Source organism: Conger conger, chromosome 8 (genome assembly GCF_963514075.1).
Source record: "Conger conger chromosome 8, fConCon1.1, whole genome shotgun sequence".
NCBI lineage: Eukaryota > Metazoa > Chordata > Actinopteri > Anguilliformes > Congridae > Conger > Conger conger.
Window position 1 is genome coordinate 45,204,750 of NC_083767.1, and position 13,143 is coordinate 45,217,892.

At 41.7% G+C, this 13,143-nt stretch overlaps 1 protein-coding gene across 1 annotated transcript in view; it reads left to right on the forward strand.

Moving 5' to 3' along the window:
* The first annotated feature begins 6,158 nt into the window (after positions 1-6,158).
* The window catches only part of col7a1l (collagen type VII alpha 1-like), an 88,500-nt gene continuing 81,515 nt past the window's right edge, over positions 6,159-13,143 (forward strand). The window contains exons 1-2 of the mRNA XM_061252619.1: positions 6,159-6,302; positions 7,772-7,953. Coding sequence (XP_061108603.1) covers positions 7,878-7,953 — 76 coding nt within the window. The 5' untranslated portion in view covers positions 6,159-6,302; positions 7,772-7,877. The remainder of the gene's footprint in view (positions 6,303-7,771; positions 7,954-13,143) is intronic.

Here is a 13,143-nt window from a genome sequence, read left to right on the forward strand (position 1 = left end):
CCCCTTTGGGTGCCAAAAGAGGATATATGGTCTCCAGAGAATATGTTTACGCGTCTGCAACTTTGCAGGCATTTTACGTGAGCCAAACTGTCATTCTACTGCCAGAAACAAGAACAGGATAGAAAGGGAAGGGCAGTGTCTGACTGAGAAAAGGCTGCAGACATACCCCTGAACAGGGTCAGGCTACAAATAAAAATAAATAACGCCCCTCTTCCCTGGAGTGAAGGATGCTGGGAACTCCACCCTCCAAACTTTATGGCCCCTGGAAAAGAGAGACTCCCCCTCCCTCACACACACACACATACTCGCACACATGCACACACACTCTCACACACACATACACACACCCACTTTCCTACCACTCTCCTAACTCTCACACAGATTCCCGCACCGCTCTGTTCAGAATCCCAGCTCCTGTCGACGGAAGGGATTGACCTATGCGTGCTGAAGGCAGGACCCAGCGTCTAAAGGAATACCGCTCTTATTCTGTTCACCTGTTATCTGAGCTCACCTGGAGTGTCTGAATGGATACCTGCACCTGGACCGGGAGGAAGGGCTGAGGAGAAAACTGCTGAGAGGTGAGCGTGAGATGGTGGCTGTTAGACTACACACAGAACACAGCTACAACTTCACTATTTGGTTACAAAAATTGGAATGAATTAATGTAGTAAGTAACTAAATTACTAAGTAAATGAATACTGGAAAGATATATCTGTATAGCTTTGTTTATGTATTTGTGCATCATGAATTCATGTCAACAACTACATTACTTAGTGCCAGTCCATGTATCCCTATTGTAAAGTGTGACCTGTCCACTTCTAGGACAGCCAGACTGCCTGTGATCACCATGGTCTCACAGACTGCACAGAGAATCGGGTTTACTACTGACGGGTTGCGTTAGGATAACAGAAGAACAGCTTCTGAAACTTCTCTGTCCTGCCTGCTGTTGTTCTGAGCTCTGAGGGGATGCAGTAAAAGAGCAGTGAAATCTGTTGATAACGGTGTCGTTCTTTCACAACCGTGCCATTAGGAGGCTTGGTCTGTGCATGCAAGCTCTAAAGATTTACAGTATGGATGACTTCAGGCTTAATTTAGAGGGGTAAATGATACCAATGACACAAGAATACGCCCGTTCAAAATAAATTCATATTACAGGTATTATTATTATATAAGTGAGCATGTTCTATAAAATACGACACTACACCACCGTGGTTCCAAAAGTTCTTATTTCATACATATCCGTGCCAGTTCATTGTCATACAAGTCATTGTCATAGTGTTGCTGTATTGCTGTAGTGTCACTATATTCTTGAATCTGGTCAAGAGATTTACACACACTGGTAAATGCTTAAAAAAAAAGATGAATTATATTAAATGTGGAATGAGAATTCTTTTTGATAAACCAGATTTACAGAGGCTCTGACAGCATGTGGGACAGTGCGACCAAAGCTCCTGGCTTCCCATCCTCAGGAACGATCGTCTCCAAAGCGTCTCCACGGAAACACTGTCCAGTATAAGTATGCACTGCAGGATGTACAGTAGGGCCTGTGGGTCATATGGTACAGTGGGGCCTATAGGAATCATTGTTCCTCTCACTTTGCCCTTTTCGTCTATAAATCTAGTCCCAACAGCTGCTGCTCCACCTTTCAGGTTAATGCTCGTCAAACCCGAGAAGAAACCGGTGTGAGGAAGGCCGTTAATCAAAGCGATAATGACCACTGTGCAGCGGTAAATCAGCGCTGAACCTGACATCACGCACTTCTGCATAGCTATGTACAGTACGGTCAGCTCACATTTGTTTGTCTGCTTGTGAAGTCTACACGACTCCAATTTGTAATGGGCTGTATTTTCCTTTTGTGGATAATGTGTGAAAAACGCCTGTGTTTAAGAGAGAGTGTACTTTGCTGGGCTAACGTGGCTGAGGGTAATGCTGACAGTAGGCTTTTCTGTTGAAGCAGCAGCATTGCTCTAATTTAAACAAATTGGTGTAAGTCACCCCAGTAACTGTAACAGAGGCACAGTCACGTATTTACTCTGTCAGCTGACACAATGGCAAAACTGCCCACTTGTTTAAAGGCACTTAGCTCGTTTATAAGTCTGTGGAGTGTGCACATTTCTGTCTCAATGGCTAATAGGATAATGCAAATACGTGTTAGTTTGAAATTGGTTTATATTCATCAGTTCTGCATGCAGGTAGGTTTCATTGACCTGATCCTCAGTGTTGACCTTAGCGTTGTCTCTGTTAGCTAGCGAAAAAACCTGCCCTGGTCTGACTATGCACCATATGCACCATAGTTACAAAGTAAAGGTGATTGCAGTCATGGATTTATATACAACATAGCCCCTCTATGTGGAAGTGAAAGAAACAACTTCAGTATCTTTTTTTAGCATCAGATAAAATGATTAGGCTTATCAATTTAGGCTGCATTTAGTTTGAAAAAGTGGTGGTGGGGTCAGATTTGTAGTTTGGAAACTACTTTTACTGACTAAGGGCAGAGGCGTGACAGAACGCAGAGCACTTAGCTCTAATTCCTACCCTCTGCACACCTGGGAGAAGGGAGAGTGAGAGTGAAAATGAGAGTCAGACACGTTTAGGGTTGGGAGGAAGCAAAGCTGACTCCAGCCCTGTTCGACATCTGTACGAATTAATTAAGTGGCTACACGGCTGGAAAAGTAGGTAGAATTTCATCTCACCCTAGATGACACTGAAATTACATCCCTGCTTTTATGCTGTTGGCTGCTGTCAATCACAGACAGGGGAACCTGTGTTTGAGATATACTGCCAATTTATTGGCCCTGGTTGTGAACTTGAAAAATGAAAAAATGTTTTATGAAAAAGGCAGGATCTTCAACTTTTGTTGCAAAATATAGGAGCGGATAGAAAATTAAACAATCTTGTAGTCTTGACTACTATTCCACTATAGGCGTAATATGCCTTAATTATTGAATTATGGCGCGTTCCATTTACTTCGGAAGTCGGAAGTCGGAGCTGGGAATGACGTCACACCCGAGTTAACCGCATTCCAGTAAACAACTCGGATAACCAAGATGGACGCCTCCAGTGCTATTGTTGCTATCGTTGTAGCCATTGTTAGCAATACCAGTTGAAAACACCACATTACACGGTATTCTATACATACAAACACCGTAGTAACATGTCCACAGATAGACGTTGGACAGTACTACGTATACCACTTATTTAATTACACAAAAACAAAACAGAAGTGCTAAATAATACATTACGAGAGATTTCATTTACCGTTGACGCACGGAGCAGCCATCTTGGATTTCTAACTCGGGGTTACTCGGTCCTTCCAACTTTCCCAGTCGGAAATCCCACCTCAGGGGGCGTTCCAGTTGAAATGTCCGACTGGGAACTCGGAAATTCCGACTTCCCAGTACAAATGGAACGCACCATTAAGTCACAATTTTATGGTTATAATTGTTGCCCATGTCTCACAGTAGATTGTGCTTTATGAAAAGTTTGTACTTTTTTCCCTACAGAGTTTAACCCCTTAAATTAAAAATGGCATACCCAAAATAAAATAGTTACTATTCTTGAACCCTTTTGATGACAGGCATAATCCTGGTCTCTTCTGAGAGGTAACCCTTTGGGGCTTGTTTTCAAAAAGACATAATTACTCCGAGTAGTACAAAGTCAAAGTTACAGAAGCTGAAATAGTAGTTTTTTTTTTTTCTTGCTGAAAAGACTTTCTGTTTTTGACTGAATACAGATTATTGTAGATCTGGCACAACACTGGATGAATCCCCTTTCAAATTTGAGGACAATATCACCTCAAATTTATCTGGTGATAAATCAGCATTCTGCATGTTTTTTTTTAATCTACAGTATGTCTAGGCAGTTTTCCAGAAAGGACATTTGGAGACTCCAAAAGGACACATGCACAACAGACTATGTGTACGTAGTGAAAATGCTACAGTTTCATTAAGCAGGCAATCTTTTCTTAAAAATGCTTTGTTGTTTCATCCAAGCCTATCAAATTATATACAGTTTTTATTCATCACTTCAATAACATCCTGTAGTTGGTTCTTGGATGAGCTGATGTTGAATTGAATTGCATTTTCTTACACACGGATGGGGGTAATGAATTTTATCTGCAACTAAACTAAACTTACAAATACTGTTCAGAGATGGTTGTACTTGGGCTCAATGTGTTCAAGAGAGCCTATACAAAATGTAGATAATAGCATTTCAATGTACAAGTACTTTTGTAGAAGTATACAACGGCGAAACAATGGTAATTCCTCCCGAGAAATTCTAAGGTAACAATGTACACTTGTGAAAAGAAAACCATCCAGACATTACAAAATAGGGAACTTCTGTTGCTAAAGCAATGGCATGTTAAAATAAGTTATACAGATAACATAACTTTTAACACTTTCAAATGGTATATCCTGTGACCATAGTGATTGAAAATTGCACCCTGAAAAAAGGAATAAAAGCAAAAAAACCCTCACTGGCTGAAACTCAAGGGTTTCATTATTTCATTACATTACTCTCACAAAATAGTACAAGACCCCGACTGGAAAGCATACTGGTTTAAATTTGTAGTGATATGACATGCTTCAAGTGGACATTGATATGGTAATCACCACCCACAGGGTGCAATATGCTGCTCATCAGCCCTCCAAAATGAATGCTCTGTGAATACACCTTCAGAAAATGAACCAAATTTCGCTTTCCTTACAAACCCTATTTCAAGGTGTCCAATTGCTTCAATCTGTCAGTTGGCCCTGAAATCAGCTACGGACTAATAATTTCAGCTGTAATTGGCTTCAAGTCTTCCTTGCTCCAGCATTATTGCAACTAAGTAATAAAAAAGCACTGTAAATATTATTTCTGAAGCTTGACAGTAAAATGTAATTGCAAATAAAAGTTCACTGACAGCTTAACGTACATTACAGCATTGCATAATATCTGTTCCCCACCAGAGATAAAAATCAGAGCTGGATCTGAACCAAATGCCGACCCAGGACATCCCAATCTGGCCATTTTAATAGGACAAGCTGTAGTCCTGTCATCACCAGGGAGTGATTCACATTCAGGCACTAAAGGAAATATATTCACATTTGGCAGACTCTTTTGGCAAATTAAACATCATTGTCACGTTTCATTAAATATGCAGGCAAATAATAGTATAATTTTAGTTATACTGTTGTTAACTACAATCACTATTGTAGTTGCTTTTTATTTTATGTAAACATGTCATACAATACAGTATATTGCTGTGAGACAGGAAGAGGGGAGACAGAGGGAGGGGGAGGGAGTGCTTGTACCATATGTAGCAAGCTGTACACTGGAGTGACGGGAAAGGTTGACGCCTGGAGTAAGATCTTTTATCACTGCCCCAGAAGTTCCCCACTTTCATCCCCAGCTGGGAGGAGTTTAGGAAGCAAGGGAATGCCCTTGACTTTCATGGACGATTTGACCTCGTCTTTCATCGCTCCACCGTGCTGTTAGGAATGATAGTGTTACCTAACCGCAGGCCCCCCCAAAAAATTTCTTCAGTATCAAATGCAGTTGCGTGTCATGGAGATGTCTGCTTGTGTACATCTAACAAACAGTCATGACTGAGTGATAACAAGCCCACCAGACAGCAGTTATCTGCACTCCATTAGTCCTGAAGCTTTCCTGGTCTCAGTGGGTAAGAAGGTTCTGGAACATTGGACAGAAGGAAGAGGTCACGGTGCAGCTGCTGTGAAGACCGGCAACACAAACTGTTATCAACGCGGACTCAATGTCCAAGTCCTATTTTAAACCATTTAAAGGACTCTCCATAATGCCACAAATTAATATTCATTGCAGTATTTCATCAGAGTCTAGGGATGCATCAACCAATGCGAAGTGGTAAAAACGACTTTTTTAAAATGCTAAGCCTCAATATCGGCACAGGAAATGAAGAGCACGAGGGAAGAGGGTGCGACTCGGGAAGACAGGAATGAAGGACGAGTAGAGAGAAAGAAAGAGTGAGAATGCAGCAGGGGTGATTCTGAGGACTGGAGCGCATGCCACAGTTTACACAGAGGAACATGAGGCAGCTTGTCTGCGTTGGAGGGTGAAGGAGAGGGAGAGAGAGTGAGAGCTGCAGGAGCCAGCAGCTGTCAGTGAAGCCGTGGAGCCCAGACCGTGGAGACTGCTCTGTGGGATCCAGGTACGGTCGCGGCTCCCTCCATTCAACGGAAATTAACTGCACAAGTCATGGCGGCGGGGTGGAAAAGTGGTCAATTTGCAGGACTGGAGGACGCGGGGGGACTGTAGCTTCCCAGCAGGGTTTTCCACAGGTAGGACGCTGCTGCTGTACTCAAGCTGAAAAACTCACTTAACCACTGAACATTCATGCTGACGAGGTCGCTTTGCATATAAATACTGCAACTCAAATGACTGGAATCAAACTGCTGAATGACTTACATTTTCCCGTTTTTTATATTGCAAAGAGCTGCTTCACACATTAAGTTGTCATTGCTGTCTGTAATCAGTCTTGGGGCAGTGATTTGGTATGTTGGTGTTATGTGGGACAGGACACTGAAGCGGTGGTTGAATGTTTACAGATGCTTCTCATTTACATCGGAAGTGCGCAGTTGTCTGTGGTGTTGCACAGTAGCGCAGTCTGACCCTGGTTAAGACGACAGGGCCTGCTAGGCCCTTCCCAGGGTTCCTGACTGTAATGTTTCCTCTGCTCACGTTCTGTCCTCAAAGACTGTCTTCTGACTGCTGCATTACTCGATGTCGAGGTGCCAGGTACCAGGAGATCTTCACAGAGCAGCCTCCTGTGGGGTACCGTCTCTCCCTGGCATTGGAGGACACATCTACAGCTTTTAGGACTTTTAGCACCCTCGCCTGGGCTTGTGAACATTGTGAACATTACCATGTGCAATAATCCCTGAAGTAAACGCAGAATCATTTTGCCGCTCCTGCCAATATGAACAATGCTATATTCAAATAGAGCATTGGTACACTGTATTAAGATCTCATAGGATTTCATTACCTAGAATTCAGACGCAGTTACGATTCAGTCAACATTCAATATATATTTAAATGAGCTGAGCCCAGGGGGGTATTTCACAGAGCAGGACTACTGGGTTAGATGTACTGAGTACAACCTGGAACCCTCCCAAATCTGGAACATGTACAGAGGTAAAAAAGCTGAGAAAAGCTGAGCTGTTTTGGGTTTCACTCAGTGCAGTTATCCACCTAACTCCATAATCCTTCTTCATGAAATTCCCCTTAGGAATACTATGTCAATCTGTGACGTTTCTAAGAGTTATTATTCATTCTGTTTCCTTATTTGATACTCTGTGCCGTGTTGCGCTTATGGCATTGTTTAAGCCTTGTTTTAGTGACGTTTTTGATGTAAGTGGATATTAGTGGGGCCTCGTGCAGCTCATCCATTTTGTAGTGGAGTGAAAACGTGTGGACCTGATACCAGACCTCAATCTTTTACCAATCCATTACGCCTCTCCAGCTGTGTCCAAGCTGAACACAGGGTGCTTATTATAAGTCTGTTGACAAGATGGGGAGCCTTTCTCTCTTTTCCCATCCCAAGGCCAGAGAGCAGGTAGGCAGTAACACAGGGTACCTATGAACAACACAAATAATAACATAATAATCACAACCGAGGCAAAAAGAAATGAATACAATGCTTATTTTAGCTGTGTATTTAGTTTATAAGTCAATATACAGACACGCTGAGGAAATACTTAATATGCATATACAGTAGTATTGTGATGTTTATTTTTCATTTCTCTTTCAGATAACTGGGGAATAAATAGATTTTGGGCGCACAAATCAGAGAGGAACTCTGACAGAAGATAAGAGTGCCGGGGAGGACCTGGAACGGAAGATAAGCGGAAGAGAGTATGGATTGCTCCTGTGTGTGGGTCTTCATCCTGTCTCTGTCTCTGACGCACAGCACTGTCTCAGCCCAGGCCGAAGGTACGCACTCCCCACCTGTCCTGCTCACTCACTAACCAGCCAAGGTTATGAGTTCAGAGCTTTAGTGATTACTTGCAGGCTATTGTTTGTGTATTGAGGATATGAATGTTTCTCGTTTGAAATTTTAAACTCAAGAGTTGAATAATGAATAAATCATTTCTATAATATTCCAAGTTGTTAAAAATAATTTTGGACAGGGACGTCAGTGTAATGTTTAAGGAACGGGGCTACTTGGCATGTTGGTGATTTACGAATGGAGGCCTTACCTTGTCACTCTGGATATGAGCATCAGCTAAAATGGCTAATAAGTAAAAATGTAAATGCGCTTGTAACTCAGTGGTTGTGGGTTTCATTATTAGTTGGAGCGTGGTATGCCTGTAATGTAATAGATGCTTTGCCTCCTGAATACAAGAAGGGGATATCCGACAAATAGACTTATCCGTGGTTGACACATCCTTGTGAAGAAAGCTACGCTCCTGCTGGTAGCATTTGTGTTTGCCGCATGCTAAGCTCCATCATTGTGTCACATTGTAGAATTATTTCACATAAACAGTGACCATGTAAAGTGCAAAATGTAAATGCACAGTGTTAAAATTTATGGGCAAAATGATCCAGGCGTGTCTGAATACTCTCCGAGCAGAGATTTATATGGGCAATTTCCTATTATCAGATTATTTATTCACATCCCTAATGTGTGTATATAGTCAGCACTGTTAATTTTATTTGTAACAATTTTAGGTTGTGTGGAAATAAATCCACTTAAAATAGTGTAAATACTGGTGCTGTTCCCTCTGCCACATCAGCTGGATGCCTGCCAATGAAAGAGGTCCGTGCGTTTCAGCAAAGCCTCATTAATCTGTGTTGTTTTTTGCACCAAAGTGAACTGCAGCCTTGGTGCCGCTGTTTGTTTCACCACACGGCGTCTCAGATTTAGACTCCTGCAGTCTGGTGAACGGCACAAGAATCTGTGAGAAATCGTGTTTCCAGTCCATGCAGGCATGGAGAATGCTATTCTGCTTTTTTCCGACTAAATGCTTTCAGAGGTACGCTATACTGTGCGTGTAAATTATCCAGCTGGAAGCTGGAAAATGTCCAGGCAACATCCAAAGTTTTTAACCCTCTTAATAATTCTTCTGATGTCAGGAAGTAACAAGAACCACGTTGAGGTTCAAGGCAAAGCATGACATCTGAGGGTTCGGCTTTTATCTTTTTCCTGACCTGGAAACGGTTGTCTTCCAGTACTCCAGATTCAGAGTTTTCAGACTCTTATTGGATAACTGAAGGGTTTGTCCGCGAATAATGCAGCACGTCTGTAGGGTCAAATCATTTATCAGTCTGAGAGTAACCAGAAACTTACATTGTTTTTGTATCAAGCTCAATTGAGGAAGTCTACAATAAAATCAGTGGCAGCTTTCCATGCAAAATATAAAAATATACAAGAGCTACGGTACTTTTGCTTTCATCTGCACATAGGGATCTTCTGTAGGCCATGCATGGAAACTGCTGGCGTCACTGAAGTGGAATGAACCATAGCATTTGTCCTGACTAAACCTGATTGAGTTTGAAATCTGTGGCACACCTGGATCCTTCAGGTAGTGCACATCTGCATACCTTCTGCGCTACGCAAGCGGGGCAGGTATGGCGTGTCTGTCAGTAACGGCTCACAAGCCTGAAATGCAGGAGGCTGAATTCTTACCTTCAAACCGCTCATTGTTTTCAACCTGTTTCGTCTCTCTTGATTAACAAGCCAGCTGAATAATCTTATACTCTTTGGTATATAATTTCCTTCCTAGTTCTATCTCTTATTTTGACACTTTTATTAAAATGTTGAGACACAGTTTCATTCGGTAAAATCAGCCTAATTGTTCCAAAGACAAAGCACTAAAGAGGCAAATCCTATTATATGTTAGCGAACAAACTCCATTCAGAAACTTTCATCAGAAAAATGCCGTTTCATGCTGTTTACTGCAGATTACTTTGTCTTTGCTTTGTCAGCATGTCCTGGTTGTGGGCACAGAATACCAAGTTTTAAATTTTATATACATGCACCTGAAAAAACATTCATTATTTTCCAATTATTTGCTTCACTGGTAATCAAGCGAAGAAAATAATTCAGATTTTAGGCTACAGATTATATCTAAACTGTATCTATTCTGCCACTTCATTCATGAGCTTTATGCTGCACTGTATACTGTAACTCTATAGGTTATCAGCACTGTGTGATCTCCACACATGTGTTTCTGCAGGTCATGAGTATTTAGTGGACTCTACTGAAGGTGCATCTTGGTCGGTTATGCGCATTTTTGACCCGACAGATGTATATCTCAGCAGGTTATGAGTACTCTGTGGACACTGCAGATAGATCTCAATAGGTTATCAGTAATGTGTGGATACTGCAGGTCTGGTCTCTGAAGGTTATCAGTTTTCTGTGCAATATACAGGTAGTGTCTGGAAGATATCACAACTGTCAGGACACTGCAACTAAAGATAGATAGATCATTCAATTTATACAGCACTTTTTTAGACACTCAAAGCACTTACAGTGATGAGGGGGAAATTGGCCTCAACCACCACCAATGTGTATCACCCACCTGGGTGATGCATGGCTGCCATTCTATACCAGAACGCTCAACACACACCGGCTGAGGTGGACAGGGAAAGAACATTGTTTTTGCCAATTGAATCAGTGAATGATTAAGTGGCAGGTTGAAAGAGCTAGGGTTGGGAATTTAACCAGGACACCGAGGAACCCCCTACTCTTTGAGAAGAGTGTCATGGGGTCTCACCACAGTGAGTCAGAAAGGGTCTATACAGGGGCTGTTTGTGGTTCATTCAGTTAAAGCACAACATTGTGGTACATTGTGGATGACTGTCTTGGTTTGAATCCATACCATGCCAGAGCCAGCCAGCTAGTACCACCATTTGGCAATTGCATCACCCTGGGTACGGGAGGGTTCAATCAGTTAGGGGATCTGCATTTCATCGCCCTCTAGTGACCCCCGCTGGTCAATCGTGTGACCGTGGACTGTGTGCCAAAGCTGCTTATAATAGGTCTTCGTACCCTTCAACTCTATATAAGCGTAGCTGTGGTCTGGGGTGTGAAAAGTAGCACACTGATGACACTGCATGAGGAGAACCCACAGCTCTTCACTCTCTTGATGGGCAATAGGGGCAATAGGGGCAACCATGCTCCAATATTTATTTAAAAATAAATTCAGAAAAAAAATCTGCAGGTGATCATTACGATGCATGCAATACAGAACTACAGATACAGTGTCTGCACATTGTCGGCAATGTGCGGACACTACTGGTAGTGCTTCAGCAGGTCATGACTAACTCCAACCATTTGTGTTGGTTGTCTTGGTTGTCAATGGAGAGGCACGTCTCAAGGAGTCCTGCATCACAGAATAAGAGGGACTGCGGACTCTTCATATTTCTCTCCTGTGACCACTGCATACCGCATTCTCCCCCTGGGGGGACGGGACAGTTGTAAACTTTCACAGGGCGAAATATTATGGGCCAACAGCTCTGTGACCTGCGTAAGCAGCTTCTGGGCTGAACAGGGGCTGGGTGGGAGAGATCTTGTCCTGATTACCTGAGCCACAGTAAAAGAATCCCTGTAATTTTCCACACGTATTATGAGCTAGTCGTTTCTTTGACTGACGGTCGGGTGTTAAAATCTGTAGGAATGTGATCTTTAAGGTCTTGTCTTTTCATGTTCCGTGTTTTTTATTGCTTTTGTCTTTTATCTCACCCCTTTCCCCACAATCTGAACAAGTAAAACAAAGCAATTTCATAAAAGACTGGAGACCTGTAACCTTGGGACTGATGGGTATCATGAGGCAGAGGGGATGACCTTACTGAGGGCAGGGCTGTGAGGATGTTTGAGTGTGGCAAAGATGTGGATTACATGTCACTGCAGGGCTTGAACTGCTTTAACTGAGATAGTGCAGAGAGCACACCCGTGTCTGCACCAGTTACTCGTATGCAGTATTGCAGTTTTGTGATGATGATAATGATAATGATGATGATGATGATGATGATGGTCATTACATTACACATTCTTGCTAATGATTGGCACTGCTTTTTTGCGGTGATCTGAATGAATGGTTGTTTCCAAACAGGGACGTGTCAGAATATTTGAGTAGTCGTGTACATGAACATTACCTTTGGCACGATAAATAACTTTAATGTTGACAGTGTAGTTAAACCTGAACATATACTGTGTATAATGTACACGCTGCCATCTGTTGGCCATTTACGTTTGCACATACATTGTTTGCATACCGGTGTGCTTTTTTTCTCCCCTATCTTGTCATATCTTCCTGCTGTGTTAAATTGTGACATATACATGGCTTTACAAATTACTACCTTGTCATATTTTACTACATTTTCTACATTTTTCTTCTTCGAGACATCTTAAACCTCTGACTAGCTGGGAGCATTTTTTACACCATATGTTTATGTTCTCGGACACTTAAAATATTTCACTGGTCAAAAATATGACCTATGAAAATATCTATATAAAATAAAGGAATTCTTATGTTAAAAATGCATAATATGTTTTTATCTTACGCCACAATTGTACACAGTTTCTTTCTTCAGGTTGTTGTTTCTATATTAAATAAGGATTAACAAACCCTGCTTTCTGTTTTGTCACTATCCATCAACAATTTATGTCAAATCTTTAAGTGGAACATTTCGTATTTGTAGTGGTCCTTTCTTGCATTCCCTGTTGGACACACATAACAGGAAGCACTACAGTAAATCCTATTTTTTATGGCAGTCCAATAATGATGCAAATTCGGTATTAAATATGACACAATAACAAAATCCCTATTAATTTATTTTAAATACAATATCCCCAATATTCAAATGTAATAGTTTGGTTCTATTGGCAGCCAAAAAGCCTAGATTATCTTGGTGACATCAGCAAGGTAGTGAGGCAGGTAGTTAAATATGCATTAAATAGGCGTCCCCGAACTTTATAACCTGAACTTATACAGTTATAAGGTATGTAAACTTATAATGATATAAAGATAATGTTTTCTGAATTATATATGATTTTCCCATCAAGCTAGCTGGTTAACCAAGCATGCGAGGGAGCCTTAATAAGCATAGCTAATAGGCTAATGGTAGCAGCATGTATGATTGATTACATATGTGCCAATGTCAAGAATGTCAAGTGCT